The sequence below is a fragment of the Silurus meridionalis genome, chromosome 6 (genome assembly GCF_014805685.1).
Source record: "Silurus meridionalis isolate SWU-2019-XX chromosome 6, ASM1480568v1, whole genome shotgun sequence".
Lineage (NCBI taxonomy): Eukaryota > Metazoa > Chordata > Actinopteri > Siluriformes > Siluridae > Silurus > Silurus meridionalis.
In genome coordinates, this window is record NC_060889.1 from 12,084,682 (window position 1) to 12,111,158 (window position 26,477).

Genomic DNA, 26,477 nt, shown 5'->3' on the forward strand with positions numbered 1-26,477 from the left:
GGATGGATGGATGGATGGATGGATGGATGGATAGATAGATAGATAGATAGATAGATAGATAGATAGATAGATAGATAGATAGATAGATAGATAGATAGATAGATAGATAGATAGATAGATAGATAGATAGATAGATGTGATAGCCTAGTGGGTTAATGTCAATATCCCCACAAGGATGAGTTTGAGAGTTTGATTTCTGGTCAAGCTGGTTGCTGTGTTGGTAAATTAAACTTCTGGACCTTGTCCCCTCTGAAAACATTTCAATTCTGTCCTTTCTGTGTTGGATTAATTTCTTGATTTCCTGGTCTTTAATGAAAGATAACTCCACCAAAAAAAAGGCACTTCTGTGGTAGCTCAGTGGGTTAAGGCTTGTGCCTGAACATGGTCCTTAATATAGTCCACGCTGGTGATAAGGTTTCAAAGCCAGTCCTACATGCCTTCTTTCTTACTGCGCTGGCATTAAACAAAGTATGAACCCTCCAAAAAGCACACATGCTTTTCAGGAGTGGTCGCTCAGTGGTTTAAGGCTTGTGCCTCATCTAAACATGCTTCCCAGTCTGATCTCTTCCATGGTTCAATGGGTTAAGGCTGGTGCCTCGCTGATGGTGAGGATCAGGGTTTGAATCCTGCTAGTTGCGATGTAGGTTATGTTCCTGCTTACTAAGTCTTTCTTTAGCTTTATATTATTTTGTTGATGGTTCAAAGGTAGATAGACCTGCTCTAAACAACCTTCTTGGCCTGTCTTCCCTGATGGTTTAGTGGGTTAAATCAGATTTCTTGCTTTTGGTGCGGTTCAGGGTTCGAATCCTGCTTTCTGACTGCCAGTCACAATCAGGATTCACTTCCTATATCTTTCTTTAACGATATATTTTTGTTTTTAATAGGTTGAAAAAAAAAAGATAGACCTGCTCTAAATAAGCTTCCTAGCCTGTCCTCACCAATGGTTCAATGGGTTAAGGTTGGTATCTCGCTAGTGGTGGTGTTCATGGTTCGAATCCTGCTTTCTTCCTGTTATTTACAATGTGGGTTCAACTTGTGCTACTTACATCTGTATTCGCTTCCTACATCTTTCTTTACCGTTAAATTCTTGTGTTGATGGTTTGAAAAGAATGATAGACCTGCTCTAATCAAACTTCCCATTCAATTTTTTCTGATGGCTTAGTGGGTTAAGGCTGGTACTTTGCTAATGTTGGTGGTCAGGGTTCAAACCTGGCTTTCTGTCTGCTAGTCATTAGGTAGGTTAAATTCCTGATTCCTACATCTTCATATTCTTGTTTTGATGGGTTAAAAAAAAAGATAGACCTGCTCTAAACAAGCTTCCCTGCTTGTCCTTCCTGATAGTTCAGTGGGTTAATACTGGTGCCTTGCTAATGGTGTGAATCAGGATTGAATCCTGCTTTGTCCGTGCTAGTCACGTCATGGGTTTGCTTCCTATGTTTGTCTTCAGCATTATATTTTTGTGTTGATGCTTTGTAAGAAAAGATAGACCTGCTCTAAACAATCGTCACAGCCGGTCCTTCCCAATGGTTCAGTTGGTTAAGACTGGTATTTCGCTGTTGGTGGGGTTCAGGGTTCGAATCCTGCTTTCTGTGTTTTTGTCTGGTCTGAATTTCTTGCTTTGACACCTGAAACAAACGATAAACCCCCAAAAAAAGAAGGTGTGTTGTGGGACTTGATGGATTTGGGATAAAAGTCTTGCCTCTGAGCTCAGAGGTTGCTGGTTTGAATCTGGCTTGTCCCCACACTGGGTAAGCTTTGTGGAAAGTAGTGTCTGGTGAGTAATGAGGTAGTTGACTGTAAACAAAGGCTGGGTAAACCTGCTGCTTCACAGCCTCAGAAAAAGAGAGGGTGATAGGTTTTTGGCAGAATTTTTGCACCACTGAAACTAGAGGTAAGAATCGAACCAAGGAAGTCTTTCATCATAGATCACTAATGGCATTACTTCAAAACTCAAAACTTATTTAGACATGTAAATAAGCAGGAAAGACAGAGACAAAGACAAAGAGACACAGAGACAGCTTTAGAAAGAGTGAGAAACAAATAGAGAGACAGCAAGAGAGAGACATATAGAGTGAGACAGAGACATTTACTAAAAGAGACACAGAGACAATTAGATAGAGAAAATAGAGAGACAAAGATAGCGAGATATAGCCACTTCCTGTTGGAAGTGTTTATCCCGAGCGACTCTTAATGATCTCATTTACTAAATGAGCAGTAGTGAGTTAACGGCTTGCTCAGGTGCCCAAAACTGGCAGCTTGGAGGTGTTAAACGTATCATATGTACAGCATGTGATATATATGTAAGCATGTGTACAGAGATTAAATATAAAGGCTATATGAGTGCAGAGACATGTGGACATCATTTAGAGCTAGTTATAAACATTTTACAGATTTAAATGATGTATTGTTTTTATCTGTACGATCAATAAAGACAGTAATTTAAGTTTGTGTCGCCATTATGAGGGAAAAACCCACAAAACGCCACCCAGAGGGTAAATTGTGAGAATCATGGCGGATTTTGGTGTTTGATTTGAGACTCAGAAATAAAACAAAAGTTTACTGGTTAAAAATATTTTTATCTGGAGGTAATTTATTTATTTTATATCTAAGTAAAGAAAGGAAAAAAATTTGTGCCGTTTAAAATAATTTTAATTTTGACAGCCAAATATATATATATATATACAGTAGTAAGTATTTGAATACCCTGCTATTTTGCAAGTTCTCCCACTTAGAAATCATGGAGGGGTCTGAAATTGTCATTGTAGGTGCATGTCCACTGTGAGAGACATAATCTAAAAAAAAAATCCAGAAATCACAATGTATGATTTTTTAACTATTTATTTAAATAATACAGCTGCAAATAAGTATTTGAACACCTGAGAAAGTCAATGTTGATATTTGGTACAGTAGCCTTTGTTTGCAGTTACAGAGGTCAAATGTTTCCTGTAATTTTTCACCAGGTTTGCACACACTGCAGGAGGGATTTTGGCCCACTCCTCCACACAGATCTTCTCTAGATCAGTCAGGTTTCTGGCCTGTCACTGAGAAACACGGAGTTTGAGCTCCCTCCAAAGATTCTCTATTGGGTTTAGGTCTGGGGACTGGCTAGGCCACGCCAGAACCTTGATATGCTTCTTACAGAGCATCTTCAATGCTCTAACTGAGGGAAGGAGGTTGTTCCCCAAAATCTTGCAATACATGGCCCCGGTCATCCTCTCCTTAATACAGTGCAGTCGCCCGGTCCCATGTGCAGAAAAACACCCCCAAAGCATGATGCTACCACCCCCATGCTTTACAGTAGGGATGGTGTTCTTGGGATGGTACTCATCATTCTTCTTCCTCCCAACACGTTTAGTGGAATTATGACCCAAAAGTTCTATTTTGGTCTCATCTGACCAAATTACTTTCTCCCATGACTCCTCTGGATCATCCAAATGGTCACTGGCAAACTTAAGACGTGCCTGGACATGTGCTGGTTTAAGCAGGGCAACCTTCCGTGCCATGCATAATTTCAAACCACGGCATCTTAGTGTATTACCAACAGTAAATTGGGAAACGGTGGTCCCAGCTCTTTTCAGGTCATTGAGCAGTTCCTCCCGTGTGGTTCTGGGCTGATTTCTCAACTTCCTTAGGATCATTGAGACCCCACGAGGTGAGATCTTGCATGGAGCCCCAGTCCGTGAATAGCCTTTATTTGTCACATATACATTACAGCACAGTGAAATTTGTTTTCACATATCCCAGCTTGCTTAGAAGCTGGGGTCAGAGCGCAGGGTCGGCCATGATACGGCACCCCTGGAGCATAGAGGGTTAAGGGCCTTGCTCAAGGGCCCAAGAGTGGAAGCTTGACGATACCGGGCTTGAACCCCCGACCTTCCGATCGGTAACCCAGTGCCTTACCTGCTGGAGCTACCACTCCCCGAGGGAGAGTGACAGTCATGTTTAGCTTCTTCCATTTTCTAACGATTGCTCCAACAGTGGACCTTTTTTCACCAAGCTGCTTGGCAATTTCCCTGTAGCCCTTTCCAGCCTTGTGGAGGTGTACAATTTTGTCTCTAGTCTCTTTGGACAGCTCTTTGGTCTTGGCCATGTTAGTAGTTGGATTTTTACTGATTGTATGGGGTGGACAGGTGTCTTTATGCAGCTAACGACCTTAAACAGGTGCATCTAATTTAGGATAATAAATGTAGTGGAGGTGGACATTTTAAAGGCAGACTAACAGGTCTTTGAGGGTCAGAATTCTAGCTGATAGACAGGTGTTCAAATACTTATTTGCAGCTGTATCATACAAATAAATAGTTTAAAAATCATATATTGTGATTTCTGGATTTTTTTTTTTTAGATTATGTCTCTCACAGTGGACATGCACCTACGATGACAATTTTAGACCCCTCCATGATTTCTAAGTGGAAGAACTTGCAAAATAGCAGGGTGTTCAAATACTTATTTTCCTCACTGTATATATATTAATACAAAACTAATTAAAAATGTTGTTACCTAATGAATGTGTCCAGGCTGAAGATCCACATATAGAACACAAGCACAGAAAAGATGATGATGATCAGGAATGTGTCTGTTCTCAGTCATGTTTACATCACTGACTCCCTCTGTCTCATCCACATTAACCCCAAACTTCTTACTGCCTTCTGTGGTGAGTGAGAGTCAGGATTTTATACACCAGTGGATTGAACGCAATAACAGGAAATCGGTTGATCGGCTGAAATCGGAGCACAGTGAAAATAAAAAAATATATATTTCACCAAATCAATGGATTAAAACTAAAGTAACGAGTTTGTTTTGAAAATGTAAGAAGTAAAAAGTACAGATATTTGTGTAAAAATGTAATGAGTAAAAGTAAAAAGTTGTCTGAAAAATAAATAGTGGAGTAAATTACTGATACCAAAAAAAATCTACTCTAAGTACAGTAACGAAGTATTTGTACTTCGTTACTTCCCACCTCTGGGTCTGACAGTGCCCTTCACAGGCTATAGGAGCGCAGTGGCGACTTCAGTGGGGGTCCGAGGTACTGTGGTGCCTTCTTGCAGGTGTTTGAGGCGCGATAGAGCTCTGGGAGGAATCCTTGATCTCATTGTCGCCCACAAAGAAACCTTCAAGCGTGACAGCACACTGGAAGGAATCCTAAGTGCTTCGTAGCCCTCTGAGAGGCTTGGAGATGAGATGTCGCCCTCGGAGAGTCTTGGAGGAGATACGTCGCAGTCAGAGGCACTTGGAGACGAGATGTCGCTGTCAGATGCACTTGGAGCATCTGACAGCTCCACCTTCAGGGGAACTTGGAGGTGTGACTTTGCCTTTAGATGGACTGGGAGGCGAGACGTCACCTTGTGGGGAACTTGGAGGCGTGACGTCGCCTTGTGGGGATCTTGGAGGTGAAACGTCACCTTCTGGGGAACTTGGGGGCGAAGCTTCGCCTACTGGGGATCTTGGGGGGCGAGAAGGGCTACCCGGAGAGGTTTTGGCGACGACGTCCTGTTCATGTCACGCTCCGGCAGTGGTACACATTCCTTGTCGCGTCCTCTTCGTGGCCAGGCGGCAGTACAAAGTCCCCTTCACGGCCAGGCGGCGGTACGACATCCCTCTTACGGCCAGGCGGCAGTACGACGTCTTTCTTATAGCCAGGCAGTGGTACAAAGTCTCTCTCATGGGCAGGCGGCGGTACGACATCCCTCTCACAGCCAGGCGGTGGTACAACTTCCTTTTCCCGGCCAGGTGGCGGTACATCGTCCTCTTTGTGGCCAGGTGTCTAAGCAGCACCCTTAGCGGAACTCTGAAACAGAACGGCGTGCGCGAAGGAACTCTGAAACAGAGCGGCACGGTCGTAGGAAATCTAAAACCAAACGGCGCGTTCATGGGAGCTCAGAGGCCGAGCGACGCCCTTGCTGGGGGTCAGGAGCAGAATGACGCCCTCGATGGAGGACAGGAGCGGAGCGATGACACTGGGGTCCTTGACAGGCGCACGTAGGAACTCAGGAACGGAGCGGCCCGCTCAGAGGAACTCTGTAATGGAGTGGAGCGCTCTGAAGAACTCTGCAACGGAGCCGTGTACTCTGAGGAACTCTGGAAAGGAGCTGCATGCTCAGAGAATCTCTGGAATGGAGCGGAGTGCTCTGAGGATCTCTGGAACGGAGCGGATGGTGCAGATGTGGAGGTGCAGATGTGGAGATCTGCCGTTGTCATCCCGAATATCCCCAGGAGTTGTCTAATAAAATCGGCGTAAGTACCAAAATCGCCTCTTTAGTGCTCCACAGCCCGCTGGCTCTAGAAAAAGCATCTCCAGACAGGAGGGAAATACAAAAGGCGATCTTCACAGAGCGCATTAACTGTAATGCGGGTTTAGTCTTCGGAACGAAAGTAAATCTTCGGAATGAGAGTGATCTACGGGAGGAAAGTATTCCATGGGAAGAAAGTAATCCATAGAAGGAAAGTAATCCTCGGAACCAGCGGAGAATGCTGGCAGTCTTGAACCAGGTCAATGTCCGTAGCCATTAAGTAGGTTCGACACTAGTGATGTCAGAACGGAGGCTTATATGCTGAATCGATAATGAGAGACACCTGTATCTGGTTGGAACATAAAAGATAGAAGACATAATGGAAGTTATATTGTGCATTAGAGAATGACTTAACTTTGTTTTAAAGTGAAGAGGGCATTTGACAAAGTTTGGTTAAATGAATTAACTGTTAAAAATTCAAAAAGAAAAAATTATATTTTGCATTGCATGCAGAAGCTGCTTTGAGACAATATCCATTGTGAAAAGCACTATAGAAATAAACTTGACTTGACTTGACTTGATGCAGCCGTGTCACATGCAAAGAGAGGCCCTAATGTGCTATCAGTGGCTTTATCTGCTAAAGAGAGATAGATAATCTAAATAGTAGTACTGAGTGATTAATATTTCCACAAACCCTGCTGCATGCCCAAAATTCTTGAGATATCCCCTGGGAGTGGCAAAGTTATACTAGGAGTAAGACACACTCTGTGAAAGTGCAAACACTCCATGTCAGCTTGCAGTGTGAAACAGTAACCATGAGACCCTTATCTTTCACCTATAACATTAACCAGTAGAGTCTGCAGATTCAACTAGAGACATCTCTAACTAGGTCTCCCCTAAAAATCTAGGTAGGTAGGTAGGGTAGGTAGGTAGGTGACTGGGTGCATAATCACCAGCATTACTATAAATTATTAAAGTCTGCGTTTGAAAACAAATATTGCTTTGTATAAATATAATGTTATTTTCTTTTTTAGTTTCTTTTATTTATTTTTTTGTGTATAGTGTATTTTCTAATTATTAGTACAACTTTGTTTTAGTGCTATCTTGTTTCATGACATTTTCTTATTTGCTGCTCTCTTTTAATTTTGCTTGTGTTCTGATCGTTGTCCTACTGAGTGACCCAGTTTTGTCACATGACCTTATATTTGTCTCCAGATGGTTTAAATGCTTTAGAAAAGAAGTTTATGCTAGACTTGATGAGTGCAAGTGAGTCCAGCAATGTAGCTGCTTAACATGCATAAAATGGTATTTACCACCATGCTTGCCAGTTGTTATGGGTTTTATTATTTGTGTTTTGTTTCTTCATCTCTATCTTTTGCTTGCTATTTGCTATTGTCACATGGTAGTTTTAGAAAATGACAGTTCACAATTGGCTCCTATTCTATAAAGATAATTTGTGTAAACTTTATATATAACATATTTTGAATTATTTCAGTTTCAGCCATATGATTACATATGATTAAAAATATTGTGCCAATGTATTCCACTGTATTAAACTAGTAGCTTTTTAAATTATATTTGGCAAAGGTTTAATGTAATAATATGGTTAAAGAGGTCTCTTCTTATACTTAATTGTTGGTGGTAACATGCCAGGTCAAAAGGAGAAACAAATCCACAAACTGATGTGAACAGTAGGTCAGTTGACCATATCTTAACTTAACCCTGAATCTGTCTTGGTATGTTGTTACTGTAATAATGAAAGTGTGAAGCTCAATCAAACATGCAAGATTATAACGCTAATACTTTCAGGAAGTTATCTTAAATCTTTATAAAGGAATCTGGTTAACAGAATGTAGGACCCCTTAATAAAGTTCCTAGATTTACCACTGTATGGAAGGCAATCAATCTTACCAGTGGTCTAGATGCAGGACCAGAACCAACCTCTGGCCAATACCTGTAGGTATTGTAAGACAGGATTAGGGTGTAGACTTCTAAATGCACCATGCAAATAGTTGTTAGCTCATGATTTCTTTCCTGAATATTTTCTCATTGCTACCAAGCCATGTGACAAGCCAAGTATGACACCGTCACCGAACTTAATAAGCAAGTCTGCAGTAAAAGAAAAAGGTAGCATTGAAGGTTCCAGGATTTCAGGAAAAATCTGTCATAACCATGTTTAGGTACAGCTTGATTTAAGACTGTGTGAAAGATAAAGAGATTAATTGTTGTCTGATCTGCTGTCTGGTACATATGTATCACTGTTTGACCTTGATGTAAAATACCAGCATGTGTGCATATGGACACAAGGTGGATTTCAGATATTTCACTCCACACATTGCAGTTACAAGGACGATAATAAACCCGAACGTTATTTTACTATCTATACTAAATATTACCATGGACCTGACGATCTGTAATATATCTAAAAATCCTTCAACAGATAAAAAGCATAATGTCCAACATGCCTGCAGGTGATTCTAAGCACTGGGGGGAAAAATTGGAACTCATGTATGCTAAATATTTGCAGTGTATAAAGAAAATCAATCAAAAAGCCTATATGTAAAGCAGAAGAAAAAAAGAAGAAGAAAAAAACATTTAAATGAATGGTACACTGGGTGTTTGTGTTGTATATTGATTAGTTCCTTATTATATATATATATATATATATATATATATATATATATATATATATATATATATATATATATATATATATATATATATATATATATATATATATATATATATATATATATATATATATATATATATATATATATATATATACAGTGCCCTCCACAATTATTGGCACCCCTGTTTAAGATGTGGTCGTGGACTTCAAAAAATTCTCCTTTTTTTTAAAACAACATAGAAATGCAAAAAAAGAGAAAAATCCAACCTTTTATTTAAGTACATTACTTTGGTGGTAAAAAAATCACACATTTAGAAAAAAAAAAAAACTTGAAATCATGTGTGCCACAATTATTGGCACCGCTGATGTTAATACTTTGTACAACCTCCTTTTGCCAACAAGACAGCACTTGATCTCCTCCTATAACATTTCACAAGATTGGAGAACACAGAGAGGGATTTTGACCATTCTTCTTTGCACAATCTTTCTAGATCATCCAGTGTCCTGGGTCCTCTCTTATGCACTCTTGATTGGATTTTGAGGTTTAATTTTTCTCTTTTTTTTTTCGCATTTGGGTTCTATGTTGTTTTAAAAAAAGGAGAATTCCACGACCACATCTTAAACAGGGGTGCCAATAATTGTGGAGGGCACTGTATATATATATATATATATATATATATATATATATATATATATATATATATATATATATACAGTGGAACCGTTATCTCGCCTCGGTTATCTCGACAACCCTATTAAGTCGACGTTTTTGAAGTGGAACCGCCAAATTCCCGCTTTTTCTTAGCATTTTTATCGGTTATGTCGACTTTTTTTATGTCGCCGAACCCTGATATCTCGAGCACAAGGGGGGAAAAATTAGAAATTTTAACGTCAGTTATGTCGATCGGCACTGTGCAGCCGCAGAAGAACTCGCGAAAGTGGCGGAAAAATCAAACCTTACAGATACTACAGGTGTTTGTATTGTATACTGGTGAATCTCTGCTGTTAGTTAGTGCACATATGCATTTTTTTTGTTAAATGTGATGCGATGAACGGGAGCGCGGCGCTCCCGGCTTCAACTCCTTAACGAGAGAGCCGTGCTCCTTACCCTGCTCGCGCGTGCGCTCGGTAAGGAGCACGGCTCTCTCGGTAAGGAGCGACGCGAGCCGGGAGCTTCAGAGAAAGCGGCCGCGAAAGCACCTGCCACGCCCCCTTCGGCCGTTCACGTTTGAGACTTTTCTGTCCCTCGTTTTTGGTTTCGGGTTCGGTTTTGGATCTTCCGGGTTTTTTTTCCGGCTTCGCGCCATGCCGCGCCGTGCCTTGATAATCATTGGGATATATTCTTACAGACTTTTCTTTTATCAGCCAAACGTTGGCACATCACAGAGGTGGTGGTGATAAGGAATTCAGAGGCGAGCTGCCAACCAAAATGAAGTGCATCTGTATTATCTCTCTGCATCTGACAGATGTAAACTATATATCAAAGATTTGAAGAAGCAACATTTTATCACACATTCCTCAGTTATTGCACTATAACTAAACTATCCTTTTAAGGAAGCTAAATACGTAACCCATTGCTTTCTTTTAGTTTGTTTCTGTTCAAACTAGCAAATCACACGATTATGTTTGGGCTCCTGCCACCACTGTGAACAGACAAGCATCTCAGTATGCATAAAATATCAAACCTTAAAGTGGATGAGCTACAACAGCAGACTTACACAGTCTAAAACCTAAAGCTGTGATGGGTACTCCTTGAAACTGGGCAAAATAGCTTACACTATTTGTGTCTGCTTTGGGAAGTTTTTTGACGACTGTGGATGTAAAAAGTTATTATTTGACATATTATTTCCTTCTCGGTAACTTGAACAAATTGGGCTATTTTACTTAGACCTCTCTAATCAACAATGTTTTTCCTTCCACGGAACTGTCACTCACTCTGTAATTTTTGTTTTTTAAACTATTTTTGGTAAACTCTAGAGACTTTGTGTATGAAAATCCCAGGAGATCTGCAATTTCTGAAATACTCAAAAAACAAAAAAAAGCTAATCTGAGACCAAAATCGTTCTCACAAATTAAATCACAGATATCATATTTTTCCAGAGTCTGATGTTTAATTTCACCCTTAACTAAAGCTCTTTATGCATTGTACTGGTACCATTATGATGCTATTAACTAATTCGCTCTTTGGATAATTGCCAGTGCACAGGTGTTTCTAATGAAGTGGACAATAAATGTATGTGTAAAATTATTGGACCCATTTGTGCCTTTTTTGTCATATTGCATGGAATTTTCTTCTGTTACGCATTTGTGTTATTGTATTATTGTCTTACCTTTTTGTCTAGTTTGTCCAGTCCAGTATTCAAATGTCGCCATGTGTTTCCTGTTTAAATGTTTCAGTTTACTGCCTTATTTGTTTGTTCTCCAAATTCCAACACGGTCTGAATGGTATGATTTCTTAATAAAGGAATTATTGAATTATGTATGTAATTTTAGAACCTTCATTTGATAGCTCTGTGTCAGGACTGTGTTGGCATTAACAGTCCTGATGTCAAATCACAGAGTGAGAGGTTGGTGTGTGAAAGCAATGTAACATGACCTACTCCTCGGCTAAGTGGCTTGTGTAAGCAAATACATCAAGATCACGCATAATGTGAGCCTCTTCTGGAAGATGTTAAAGAAAGTTGAATAGAAACTAATACAGTAATCTGACACTCACACATATAACAGTTTTGACAAATGACTTCTCTGCTATGCAGTGTAGCAGCACGCATCATCTACTACCCCTGACATGCCTGTCTCATGAAGCCAGAGGTGTTGAGTCACACCAAGCATCAAGAAGCCCCTAAACAGCACTAAACATCTATATGAATTCCCCAAGACTACCATTAAGCTATCTAATCAGTGTGGGATTTCAGACATAATGTGTAAGTACTCCAATTTGTTTTTAAGTATTTCACTTCTATACCTTAATTTACAATGCATAGTTCAGCTGTTAACAATAACAATGTTGTTTGACATGGTGGTGTATGAAGCCTCAAAGCTTCAAATTATTTTCAAGTTTGGGTTACTCTCTATAATGTATAATGTCTTGTGGGTTTCCTCAGGGCTCCTTTGCCCAAAAACATGCTGTTTGCACCAAGTTGTGCATCAGTATGTGAACATGTGTGCATGCACAGACATCCCATCCAGGGTGGATATTCCTGCCTTGCTAGTGGAATACACTCCAAAAGCATGGTAATCCGAACAATAATGAATGAACTAAATGTGCATATTAAAAAACCTTCCACAGATTTTTCAAAATGCACGATCTGTGTTCGAAATAATCCTAAATTAAACAACCCTTTAAATGAAGATAAAACAGCCTGTGCATAAGTCACAACAAATCAATCTTTGATTAGTTAAACTAACCCAGCACATTCAGTTCTACACAGAACCCAACAATGTGTGGTCAGATTAAGCCAACAGTGTGTTTTGTTATATATTGATACAGTGCTGGTTTACGGATATGAGACAGAATTGACATAATCAGGTTTAAAAAATAAAATAAAAGCAGAGCTTTCATGGGAAAAAAACAACAGTAGACGAATATTGAAAAAATATACTGTAATCATGGGTTTATGTGATATACACAACCCTGTTGTGTACTTTAATTAAATAAAATACATACACTTTATGCCAACACAACAATGTTATTCAACCAATGGATGACAAGATAATGATTTTATATATAGTTTAATTACAAATTTGTAGCATTTGCTTTGTCATATAATGCATCAATTGTATCTAATGTATCTATTCCACACACAAGATGTAATAATCTCTCACACTTAATCCATGTATGGTGTGTGGTGTGAGGTTTTTATTGTGTAATATTTTTTAACCTGGTTTTAATAAAGCAGACAGAGTCCCTCCTCTATCTTTTAGCTTGCTAGACAGTAAAGCCAATACAAGTGTTGGTTTAAAAACTAGATAGATTTTAAAGTTTTAAAAACACCATAAACCTCAACATTAGACAGCTTAGCCTTTTATTTCTGCAGTGTATCTAAACATAAATGTTGCCAATTACCTCACTAGGATTGATATGATTTAAATGTATAATATCTTCTTACATTCCAGTGCTCATGTTAGTTCTTACTCTCCAGTGTTCTGTATTGTTTAAAGACTATAATCACACTCTTGATGTCACCCAAATGAGGATGGGTTCCCCTTTTAAATCGGGTTCCTCTCAAGGTTTCTTCCTCATAACATCTAAGGAAGATTTTCCTTGCCACAGTCACCATGGCTGCTCATCAGGGATAAATACACATCGTTCACCTTAACTGTTAAATTCTGTAAAGTTGCTTTGGGACAATGTCTGTTGTGAAAAGCACTATAGAAATAAACTTGAATTGACTTGATTTGACTTGACTTCTGCAGTGGTTCTAAGAGGGATCCAGGACTCCCAGTGGTCCATGCAGATATGCAGATATGGGGTTTGTGTTCTGTTTTTCCTCTCTTTCTTTCTTTCTTACATAAGGTGAACTATATGGGTTTCAAGCCAAACCGCAAAAAAAAAAAAAAAAAAAAAAAGTAGGTCTATTAATAATAACTTGGACCTAATATTCAGTGAAAAGTTCTGGAATAAAATATTATATTCATAAATAGATTTTGTACAGTTACTTAGTACAGTACTACAGAAAGGTTTTAGTTAATTAGTTTTTTTAAAGACCAAAATGTTAAGAAAAGTTACAGAGACAAGCAAGGTTAGAGTCTGTAACTTTTACCACTTTACAGTTTGAATGCAAATTTGGGACGACTTTTACAATGATAGACTATCAGAGTAATATCAGAACGTTTAAGGAGAAACATACTGAGTTAATAAAGCGCCCAAAACAATGAAGCCATTGCAGTACACATGGCTGAGAGATGAAACTATCCAGATGTTAGACATCTTGAAACATGAGAAAGCACCACATGTCTACATTAACACAGTACCAATCGCAACACACTACACTCTGGGTTTTATAGTCTATATAACTGTATTCAACAGCCAGCTGAATTTGAGCTAAATGTTTTGGGGCATGTTGTAGATTGAATAAACAAATGCAGAAAATGTCTCTACACTCTAATCAGGTACACTGCAGTCAAGCCCAATCCTCTGACAGGAAATGGAAAGGCAGCCTTAAGTCAACGGCCTCATTTTAAACTCCGAATACATAGAATAATAATAGAGGTAAAGTTTTACTCTTGGATTCGGTCTGTGCTGTGGGTCTGTATGCAAACCATAAATCTCTCTCCAAATACTTTTCAGTAAAGAAACGAATGTCCTAAATCCCAAACCTGTGCAAAAAATCCCATGAGGTTGAAAGTCAAACAAATAATGCTTTTGTGTAAAAACAATATAAACTCCAAAGCAAATGTGCATAAACTGGTTAATTATATTTCATCAACTTGTTCAGCTGCATCTATTAGATAAATTTCACATTTAATTTGAATAAAGTGAAAAGCTGTATTGTACTGTGGATCACTTTCCTAGCACTATAGTACTGGATGTGCAGGATCTACTCTACAGTACATAATAAATAGGATTAGAAGGTAATCTAATTTGCCATTATTTATATTAGACAAATTGTTCAGTGAAAATTTAAACACAAGGTGACTGTGTCAATAAACTGACTGGACATATAGCCAAAAATTGTGAACAACAAAATGAATACTATTACTCTGTAAAAAATAAGGTTTTAGATGTTTAGATATGCATTAATTTTGGAATAAGAGCATTGCAAACTCACAAACTGTATAAAGCATCTATCATTTAAAAAAGACTATACATAATGTATGCATGTTTACATTGGGTTTGTTTCTGGTGGTGAGCCAAAATGTTCTTGCTTGCTGGAATCCGCTTGCCTTTTCTTGAACATGTGTACAAAACCTCTAACAGCTGTGATCTTTGATAAAGACTGTTCAAAAAGAACTGTATGAACACGTGATTTCGACAGTATATGCCATAAATAAGAAAGACTCACATACAGAACCTTAAGAAATCTTTCTGCACTCATAACGCATGACATGGTAACATACAAATTTACTCTATGACATTTAAAATTTTTCAAGTTTCAGCCTACAGTGGATAAACAAAGTATTTTGTTTCATTTGCTCACTACTGGTAGCCGCACAGCTCCAGGGTCCCTGTTTCAAACCTGAGCTCTGGTTACAGTCTGGTTTCCTTGTTAGCTGGTGGTAGGTGTACTGACTCTGCATTGCCAATATGAATGAATATGCATTGGCCTCACCAGGAGCAATCCTCATCAGGAACAGAGTTACTGAAGACAAATAAATGTTTACTACTTAAAGATTTTGGTAGAGCTAAAAATTTTTACTCCCTCTTAAAATAAAACACAGACACATAAGAGGGGATTATATATTATATTATATTACATAAGAGGGGATTATATATTATATTATTATTATATTGAGCATGCTTTGTGCAATGCATTTTATTTCTTACCTGTTAAAACAACTGTTAGGAGCAGTTTGTTCAACCATTCATTCATTCATTCATTTATTCAGATTGCAGAGGAATATTTGGCGAATAATTTAAACTGTAACTGTAAACACCAACAAAGAGTTAAAATGATCAGATGATGCTCAGTGTGCACTTTAACATAAAGTCATAGTAAAATCATGAGCAAAGTGGAATCATACTTTAATGAGCAGAACTTGCAAGAAAGAATTCATCTAACAGGTGTTCATCAGAGAAAGTCCAGTATTTACACATTTAAACTATTTTTGACATTATTTGCTTGACCACATTATATCATCTATGTAATCCTAATCAGATTTGTTGTACATATGTTTAATGACACCACTAAGAATATGCATAAATTAAAAAAACAAAATTCAAGCCTCAATCTCTATCTCAATATAATTTCCTTAATGTTGATAAAAAACATTACCCTACATTAATAGCTGACAGTTAAGTATGACTTTGTGATGTCCACTGTAACAATCAAAAGATTTGGTCCATTTATGGGTTTTAAATCCAAAAATGTCATTCATTTAATCTGGCTCAGAGATTTGAAACATGTAGTACAGAACAGTATCAAGAGTACTTTCACAAAGTAAAATTCACTAAGGCTACTGTGAGGCGCAAACAATGAAATTACATGAAATAGATTTTAATAAAAATGCTCCTTCAAACGTTTAAAAAAAGTAATAAATATGTGAAACAAGGCTAAGGTGTTTTTTCACATTAGCTATGACCTTGTGGGTGCTACATTGCAACAGTAAAGCAACCATGTCACAGGTAGGATGAGAAGGCTAAATAAAAACAAATAATAAAAAAAGATTTTTTTTTCTTTCAGCAGAGTACAGCAGAGAAATAGTGTTTCCCAGTTTCTCTTATTTCCTCAATTCATTAGGGACAGACATTCATTCACCCATCATTCACCATTTACAGTCGAGGAATGTACTGATACAAGACAGTTAATTTCCTTGTCCTACCATCTGCTGTAAATTTTTTTTTTTTTATCTGTGCATGTTTATGTCCATTTCTTAGTCCTGGCACAATTTGGTTAAACTTTTGTTACACCACCGCTTGCCAAATCAGAAACAGCTTTATCACCAGCACCAGGAATCCAGTGGTAACACTCAGTGGCATTCTTGTTCTGTGGCTTAGATGTGCACCGAGTACAGTAGATGATACCCAGTGCCACCATCACGACAATGAATATGCAAAGTGGTACCAACAATCCAACCAGCAGCCAGCTGCTGCCCTGACTCTGCTCAACGCTGCTGGTATTCTTATCTTCCTGAGTCGATAGATATGCTTGTGTAAAGGTTTGTAATTCATTGTAAGAGGTTGTAGATTCATAATCATGGCTGCCGTTATCAAGAAGGTTCTCATCATCTGTGTCAGTAGTGTAAGGGCTGTGTGTTTTTATTTTCTCATTGTCTGGATCGCTTGGGATAGAAGCACCACCTGCTACAGTTGTGGTAGGAAACACTATGAATTCTGTGGTACTCTTTTCCTCATAATATTCTGACAATGTTGAAGTAGTGGAAGATAAAAAGGTATCCATAGCAACTGTTTGCTGATCTGCGTTATCCGTTTCAGTTTCAGTAATCATACTAGTAGGGCTTTCAGTTGGTAAGGTTACCTCCTGGTTTGCACCATTAGGCCACAGCAGGTCAGTGGGGACCATCTCCACATTAGAAGTATCAGTAAGCCAATCCAGAGATTCATTTTCCTTTGGCTTGTAGTAATCAGGGTCATGGTTTTCTTCCATACGATTAGTAAAATCTGTGATTAAGAGGATGGATGGTACTGTGGAAGATTGCTGCTCATAAATGGGTTTGCATGAATAAAAGTCATTTTGGAGATCAAAACCCTCTTCACAGTAGCATTCGAATCCCCCAAAAGAATTTATGCACATTTGCTCACAGATTCCCTCAACTTGACATTCATCAATATCGAAGCAGTGACTTGGATCCCCTGGAAGGGCTGCAAAGCCATGGTGACAATGACATATGTAAGAACCAATTACATTTTCACAATCATGTTCACATGGATCCGCCGTACACTCATCTACATCCTCACAAGTTCCAACTTCGTCAGCTTTATAGCCTTCACGACAGCGACACTCAAAGGTGCCTGGTGCATTTACACAGATCTGTTCACATGGACTCTGCAAGCACTCATTGACATCCAGACAGCCTTGCTCATCTGGTGCCAACATGTAGCCCTCAGGACAGGCACAGCGATAACTGTCCATTACTGCCAGACATTCATACTCACAAGGAGATTCATGACAGGGGTCAGTCTGAAAGCAACTTATGCTATCTTCAGCCAAGATGAAGCCTTCCTTACAATCACAGTAGTAGTGGGTGTCATCTTCTATGCAATAGTGGTCGCAGCCACCATTATCCCTTTCACACCATCTTGTCTTTGGAATATCAGAGCAGAAAGGAGGATCTATGTTCCAACCTGTAGTCTTATCCTCTCTATGAGTACACAGTACTGTTTGGTCACCTTTAGTTAGGCAAGGTACAGTAGCAATAGTCCCAAATGGAATGTGAGTCAAAAGAGAGGTAACAAGGTCAAATGGAGTTGTGTACAGTGCATTTCCATAGCCTTCATTTGAAATAGCTTGACACATGCCAGAGAAAGTGTACCTGCACAAGTAGCCATCTACAGGGATTGAGCAAGATCCATCTTTCCACTTGAAGTTGTCTGGGCTATTTTTCTCAGAAGGACTGTAGCCTATGCCCACACAACGTTGAGCCATACAAGTGCTTGGAGAATCCTCCTGCAGCCAGTTAGTGTACTGTGTATTTTGCTCACCGGTAATCCAGGAGAAGCCGCGCATTGGATGGCTGGCAGCACACTTACGGGGCTGCCTTTGCAAGCCAATCCACAAAAACAAATGCCTACTTTCCATTAGCATTTGATTAGAGAAAAGAGTCTCAATCAGGTTTACATCCTCTGAACTCTTGATAGTGACAAGGTTGCCACCCTGTGTCTTGCAGCTGCGCCAGGCATTGAGGAAGGTCTTGCGCTGAAGGTAGATTACTATACAGCTGCTCTCATTGCAGATGGCATCTTGCTCCTGCAGCTCCTGAGTCTGCATGCTGGAGATATACAGCAGTACAGACAGAAGAATCACATAAAGCACTGTAGAGCCCATTATTCCAAAACCTTATTTTTTCTCTTTCAGTTCTCCTCTTTGTCACCTTTTCTTGTTTATTTTTAATAGGTATCTACATTTAACCAGCCCTGCTTGACTAAAGGATTCTGCCTAATTCCCTCTTAGCCCTCCGATCGTTCTCCAGTCCAATGAGGTTTTGTGCCTGGACTGAGGACTTGCAGTCTGTCCTCGGAATTTCTACAGAGGGGGGAGATTTAGAGGCAGGAGCAATGGAAGAGTTGCAAAAAAGAATTGTATGTTTTCAGAGGAGGGAGGGATGGGTGGAGAGATTTGTGTGTGAGCGTGTGTGTGTGTGTGTGTGTGTGTGTGTGTGTGTGTGTGTGTGTTGGGAATCTGGGGGAGGTGTAGCAGTTCCCCTCTTTCTCAACATGCACCGTATGTTTCTCATAAGTACACTTATGGAAATGGTTTGGGATCTCGCTGCTACCCTCTATCTATACTCTGCTGATACAGTTGTTCTCTCCACTTGGATCTTGGTGCAACTTTACATTTACTACTCACCAACACTGCAGTGATCTGTCTTTAGTGAAAAATAGTGTGTGCATATGATTATAACAAAGAACAGTGCTCATGCCAAAAATCCATCTCATCTAGTTTTCTTTTACTTGGTGAGTTTTCTTTACAGCCGCTTTAATTATGTTTATTTCTAATCCAGTCATCAAACAGCAGGTGATTCCACACAATAATATGAACAGGGTACCATGGGAAGATTGTATATAGCATTCCTGCATGACAGTATTAAACTGTCACATGCACAAATGTAACAGATACCATTAAGATGCACTACAGCAGTGTTTGCTATCTGAGAAAACGGAATTATTGTTGGTTCTTTCATTTAAAATGGGGTCCAGATTAAAAAAATAATAATTAATTTTATATATACAGTATATAATATTTGTAGAAAAATGACTGGCATTGATTAAAATAAATGACTGGAATTGATTAAAATAAGATTGGTTTACCATTGTACTGTAAAGCTAATATCTAACAGGACAAAGCAAATGGATAGCATTTTATTGTCTTTCAGATGTTCAACAGTATTAACCAATCAATACACATTTCTGTTTGAGGCAGCTAGCTATATTAACAATATTCAGTTTTTATATTAACCTCATATAATATTTATCTTTGCTTAAGCATGAGGTCAAATGCCTGTAATGAACTAATGTCCCATTCTAGTATTTATTCACACCTAATGTATTATGCGTTCATGTGATTATGACCAGATTTTAAACTAAGACCATGATGGGAAAAATCTGAACGTGATTGAGTAATTGAATGACTTTCAATCTATAGAGTCAGTGATAAAAAAATATCCTAGGCTATTGTATGTGCATCTGAGTGTATGTTGACTTTTGTTGTACTTCTTGATGCTTGGCAGCAGTGTTGTAAAACGTGACACAGTACTGACCTTGCTCTGCATCCCCTTGTGTGTAGTAATAAAAACAATGGCTTTGTTTACACTCAGCAGACAAACGCGTTCCTGCTGATTGCCCAGATTTTGAAGCAAATACTTTTATAATATTTTATTTCATACTTGACAGGTTTCTTTCTATTGGAAATTTAAAAATCTTTCAAGTATCAAAACCTTTTCAAATAATGTAACGTTTGGAATAATCTAGCATTGTGCATTTTTATAAAAAACAAGTCTGACAAAAACAACTCGACATACTCTTTTTCTTTTTTCACTGGCAAAGACCATACCATTGGGTCTGTAGCTGTGACATTAAGTCAGTTTAAAGAATCCAGAGAGCATACTTTCACCATACATGCATATTATTTTGTTTTCTGGAATCTCTTGGTATGTATTATTCACATACTTAGTTAGAAATTCGCTATCCTCTGACTCATACAAATTAGCCATGTCTGCCAAAGTCTTTTTTAAGTTTATTTTTCTAAAAAAGATATAAGATGTTTAAGGCTTTAGATAGTTTTGATTTGGCCATTATTTATCAAATGTTTTACTCAGACTAAATACTGTACAACAAACTATTTACAGTTATCTTAAGGGGTTTAAAGCAAATCCTTTATTCAGTATTTTTTTATGCCACAGGAGAGCACAGACCAAATGAGGATTGGATGATGATAGAAGCTGAAATGTTTAGCTTGCATTCAAAATAACAAAGGCAGTTCCTGAAGCAAAAAAAAGCTCATTATTTTGTTATGCCTCTTTGAAGAGACACTTCTCGAAGGACCAAAGTATCTGACAGGCCTTGGTTTTCAGAGCAAAAAGGGATGTTGCCAAAGCCAAACAAGATAACTTTTCTGGATGATTATTCACCTTAAATGTAAACCAGAATTCGAAAAAGCTCAATATTTGTCCATCTAAGAATCAAATGTTGCAGATCTGCAGTTAAATATTTCAGCATTCTCTCCAAAAAACGCTTTTAAGAAAACCAGATTATTAAAATAGTAGTTCCTTGTCTAGTTTTGTCTTGTCTCGTTTTTTTGGGGGGGTTTTAGAGAATGCTGAAATATTTAACTGCAGAACTGCAGATCTGCAACATTTGATTCTGTGTTTAATTAAAAAAAAATTAAAAAAAATGGATTGAGGGATTGTGTATCCTCCCTTATGACTTGACCTTATGAATTCTTTTATATATATATATATATATATATATATATATATATATATATATATATATATATATATATATATATAGCTCAGTCATCGTGAGAGAGAGAGAGAGAGAGAGAGAGAGAGAGAGAGAGAGAGAACAAAAGAAAGAAAGAAAGAAAGAAAGAAAGAAAGAAAGAAAGAAAGAAAGAAAGAAAGAAAGAAAGAAAGAAAGAAAGAAAGAAAGAAAGAAAGAAAGACACCAGATGTGGCAACACTGCTAACAGTAAATTCTTAGCAGACAGAAATTTGTCACTAAAGCCTTAGCAGTGTCAGTGGACATGATGACTATTTTGTGAGCCAAGCAACAGAAAGAAGACACAGAGGCAGCTTAAACCGCTTCATATTAATAAGCAGCTCTTCTATTTTACTGACAAAAGAGACAGCAGGATGAAATGGAAATATCACTACCAGAAGCAAATGTGCATGTTTCACATCCCATGTCCTTTCTGCTTCAGTGATTCACTTTCTCTGTTTATTAGTCATATTTATTTACTTTAGCTGAGAAAGCATAGTTTTTAGGTGTCTTCCATAATACCAGAGCAATGGTTATATGTCATAAGACTCTTTCAGGCTTTAAAACAATGTCAATTATTAAAGTGTAAGTAATGTTTAGTGTTATTTCTCCTGACTCACTCTGCCTTAGCTCATGTGTTTGCAATCATGTTTTCTTTTTTATCTTGCTTTGCTTACTGGACCTCATATTTTGGACTTTGTCTTTGAACTCTTGTTCGCTAATCTCCCATTATTAATCCCTAGATTGCCTTTGAATTAGTTTGTCTTGTTTTAATAAACAATTCTAAACTGCTGTTAAATTAGTCTCTGTCTCTGTGACATGGCAGTCCTTAACCAATTGCCTAATCCTAATTGATGTTTATAATTAAACACAAATAAACTCAAGATTAATAGCTGAATTGAGCCCTAACATTTTCCAACAAAAATAATATAAAAAAAATGTTTATATATATATAAACATCCCCTGGTGGTCTAGTGGTTAGGATGCGGCGCTCTCACCGCTGCTGCCCGGGTTTGATCCCCGGTCAGGGAACCAACCCCAGCCATTAGGGTTGCACAAGCCAGTGCACTCTTAGTGCCGGTCCCAAGCCCGGAAAAATGGGGAGGGTTGCGTTAGGAAGGGCATCCAGCATAAAAACATGCCAAATCAAACATGCGGATGATCCGCTGTGGCGACCCCTAATGGGAGAAGCCGAAAGAAAGTTATAAATATATTATAAGTGACCAATTGTTTAATTACAAAGTACTAATACAATTCAATTGATAAGGATTGATCTTTTCAAATAAGATGCTAAGTTTTGCTCAGAACGTCTAAAGTTTATCACCACCATTGAGTTTATAAAGTTGCGTCCTTAAGTTGACCTCCATGTAACATTGTCGACAAACAATACTGAAATTATACTCTTTCCTAAATCTCCTTATTTACTCAGCATCAACATGGTTTGTATTAAGAAAGGAATAATTAAAAATAAGTTTACATTTATGGGAGGCAGACATTTTCTAATGTGCTGTTCAATACGACCATTTACAGTATTGCAAAAGCAGCCAGCAGAGATACAATGCTGTTTAAATACTGTGTAACAGTAGACTTGACCACCACAGACTTTAGGCAGGCATCCCACTAGGATTTGTTTAAAGCCATTAGACAGCAGAAAATATTAGCTTTTCAAGACAGATTTTCCCCAAATCAGCTGGAGCTTGTGACAACAAAGGCTGTCTAATGTTAAAGCTTTCCTATATGTCTTGACTTGTCTACACATACGCTCCTAAACTGTATTTTATTGCTTATTCTGGACTGCACAATGCAATAAGTAATAACAGAAGGCTAAAACTACATATAGACTTATTGTTATATATGAAAATTTGATTAAACATTTGATTTTGGTTGAGGAAATAGGACTGATACAATACCCTGATAAACAGAAATTAATAAAAAGTCTTTAAAATACCACTCTGGATACATATTGAGGAGAACAGTCAGTTTCGAGTGGCTTTTTTTCTGTATTCTCTCACTGTCTGGCTTTTAAATCATCTGTATGTGTGCAGGAGTTAACCCTTCCTTATCATAGCCCCATCCAGGAGATGTGCTATGTGACGTGTCTGTCTCACTGTCCTTACTTCCCTTCCCTAATGATTATAGCGGATGTGTCTGTTTCGCTTTCAAAGATACTGGCTTTAGTGCTCTATATCACTTTTTTTCACAGGAGAACAATAGTTTTTTCCTTAAGCTGGTTCAGGTCATGCATTTCTCTTTTTCTGCCATGCATGTAAATTAAAAGATGACTCAACTTATAATGTGATATTTTACTGGGTGTGATGGCATTTAAAATATCTCTATAAATAACTAGCAAATTTGATGAATTTTGCAATATTTATGATGGGCATTGTTTCGTTTCCATTATTGTCTGATTTTCTTTTACTGTTTAAGTGACTCAATTTATTCATTTCACGAAAACCAGCACTGTGACTAGTGTGCTAATGCTTGAGTAAGCCTTGTCTTTTTAGATGTATGCGTAAAATCAAATGACCCTGAAAACCTCTCAGAAAATGTTAAAGCCTGGGATTTTTTAGTTGTGCCTCTGGGAAACCCGGTAAAGTTCTATATAAACCCTTATGTGAGATTTTTGTCCTGTTAGAAAGATATTTCACAATGCCAAGAACTTTGAATTATCCATTGATGCTTTAAAGAGCCCTTATTTTGGATTCTTCACTTATCTGTCTGCTGGAAAGTTAAAGGGGTCTATGAGGGACTCTATAACACAGTTTTCCTGTCAGAATAATTTAGTTTCATTAGGCTAAAAACTAATGAAGCCTTAAAGAACTATTAATGAATCCTTTCTCTCCTGAAAGTATAAGTTGCAGGGGTTTACATTGTTATTTGGCAAGCATTCTAAACATATAGGCTATACTGTACATTATGAAATTCTTATATTGCATTTAAAAAACAGATTGTTGGATTGTAGTTTGGTGTGTGGTATGTGGTGGTGTATACAGAGTTGAGTTACACATGAGTAGTAAGAAATTATCACATCATATTAATTTTATAGATGAAAATACAATAAAAGAAATACATTTTAATAGCATTTAAATGTTTTGATGAAAATACAGACTTAAGTGCGATCTTGAAAGTTAGATGTGTGTAAGATATTAATTGCAGTTAGATGCAATATTATGTCCACTTCAAATACTTGTGTAATGAAGTCAAAATTTAATGCATAGCTATGATATTATGCATTGTTTAATAGTATAAAATGTAAGAAAAAGAAAAAGAAAAAAGGATCTAATCTCTCCTGTGATTGGGTTTAACCTACAAGATAAACCCAAATTCTCCTTGGCACTACTGACACTTAAATAGGATAAACCATGACTCCTACAAATCAAGGTCATGCCTTCCTCCACATAGACTGGTAGACTTCTTCAGCAGTAAGCTTTGTATTTAGCATGTCTTTATCAAACAAACCCATAAAAATGAACTGAAACTCATCAGACCCCTTTATAACACTTCAGCATTTATCAAGGCCAGACATAAACAGTGAGAAAATGCAAAGAATACATTTCATTTTGTAACATTCTTCTTCTTTGTCATTGCACACAAGATAGGAATTTTGTTGTGTGGAAACCAAACAAATAGCGGTGCATAAGTAAGACACCATCACATGTGAGAAACGGTCTTCTGGTATTTGTTGTGGCTGGTCACCTGGTAGCAGGTTTTTTGTTGTGAGTAACTATATTTAACTATAGTTAAATAAGTGTTAAAATTAAAATATAGATAAACCCTCTGTTCCACCATTTCCCATAACAAAGCTTTTCACAGCAGCAAATGTAGCAAGGAACTAACAAAAAACTATGTAAATAAAAGAAATGTCTCATGAGAGAAATTCTTGGCACATCATCCTCATTACATCATTAGCAGAACAAGCAGAGTATGGTTTGTTTAAATTCAGTTTCAAAAGTAAAAAAAGAGACTGATAAAAACATATAAATAGGCTTTTATCAGGCATCATTACTTATGATTACTGGCAATTAGCCACACTGTAAGAGGTTTAGAAAAATGCTAATAAAAACAAGCATGAAATCTTGCGGATGTTGTTAAAGCACCAAACATGGAGAACACACTCACTAATCTTTTTTGGGTGGGTATTAGTGAGTACTTTGGCATTATTGTTCTTTCCTGATTAATAATAAAGACATATATTCAATGATTGCCTTATAAAGAAAATATCTATCTTTATCATGGACAGGATCAGATTAGTAAACATGACTCATTAGTCTGGGAAAAGAAGAGCGTTTTGCCTCATGGTCCTCAGTAAAACTTCACACACTCAATACAATCTAGAATGGCATCTTGCCTTTAGCAGATGAATGTATTCGCATGTATTTTATGTTAAAATTGCATCGACTGATGATCACCTTTATCAATAGTTTAACTTTATGAAACTTAATGGAAACTGGGCAATTCAGCATGCTACATGAATGTATTTTAGTAATATTTTCCATACTTTTTCATGTCCCAAGCCGGAATCCATTAGTGTATAATAAATTCAAGAAGGCTATCACTGTTGACCTTACATGCATCTGAATTTTGGTGGCTAGCTTGAACCACCTCTGTATTAGTCGTTATCCTTCCCCTTGATAGTCAAAGCTGAATTTTTATCATCTCTTTGCCAGCATGTGAAGGCTATCCCTTTCTGCCTGCAGTTCTGAAGAAGGAAGAAGCAAATTACAATTTACATAATTAACCTAATTGCATTGGCCTGTCTAATATTTATTTCTTTATTTTGTTCTTTTTTTATATCCAACAATAAGCAAGAGCACCTCTGGCTCTAACAACACGGCCAATCCTGCTGGGAACAAAATATGTCAGATCTCCATAATCTGTTAAACAGAAATCACTCCACATTAATGCAGTAGGATTTATTGTATTATTCTTAAAGCCTGGAAAAAGCTAACACCCTTGGATAGGACTTAATAGGAGTAGATTCCAGCAACGTTCTTGCTTTAAACAAGACACCCATAATACATCTGCTCTGCCCAACCTGGTACCATTTATCAAGTGTTTAAACTGTTCAAACAAAAGTCTCAAAGGAAAACACTCTTGGAGAAAGAATATGTATATCTAATTAGAAATCACAGCCAATGGCATTTCATTAGTCCACACCCAAAAAAGTCTAGACTGAAACACGTCTGAAATTTCCTACTGAAGTTTAGCGGTTTAGTAGGAACGACCCATGACACCCCTTTAAAATCTAGTCAGGGAACTCCTCCCTGCTTGCCTTTTCTATAGAAGAGTGAGATAGCGT

The 26,477-nt window shown here is 37.7% G+C and overlaps 1 protein-coding gene across 1 annotated transcript; it reads right to left on the reverse strand.

Annotated features, from left to right (window-relative positions):
* Window positions 1-15,527: 15,527 nt before the first annotated feature.
* Window positions 15,528-18,728, reverse strand: cd248a (CD248 molecule, endosialin a). The gene has a single exon (XM_046852782.1). The coding sequence runs from the start codon at window positions 18,522-18,524 to the stop codon at window positions 16,413-16,415; it is 2,112 nt and encodes a 703-aa protein (XP_046708738.1). The 5' UTR covers window positions 18,525-18,728; the 3' UTR covers window positions 15,528-16,412.
* Window positions 18,729-26,477: the final 7,749 nt, after the last annotated feature.

Bases quoted from the DNA above. Each gene is read 5' to 3' on its own strand.
- cd248a (XM_046852782.1), bottom strand. From the start codon at position 18,524: ATGGGCTCTACAGTGCTTTATGTGATTCTTCTGTCTGTACTGCTGTAT.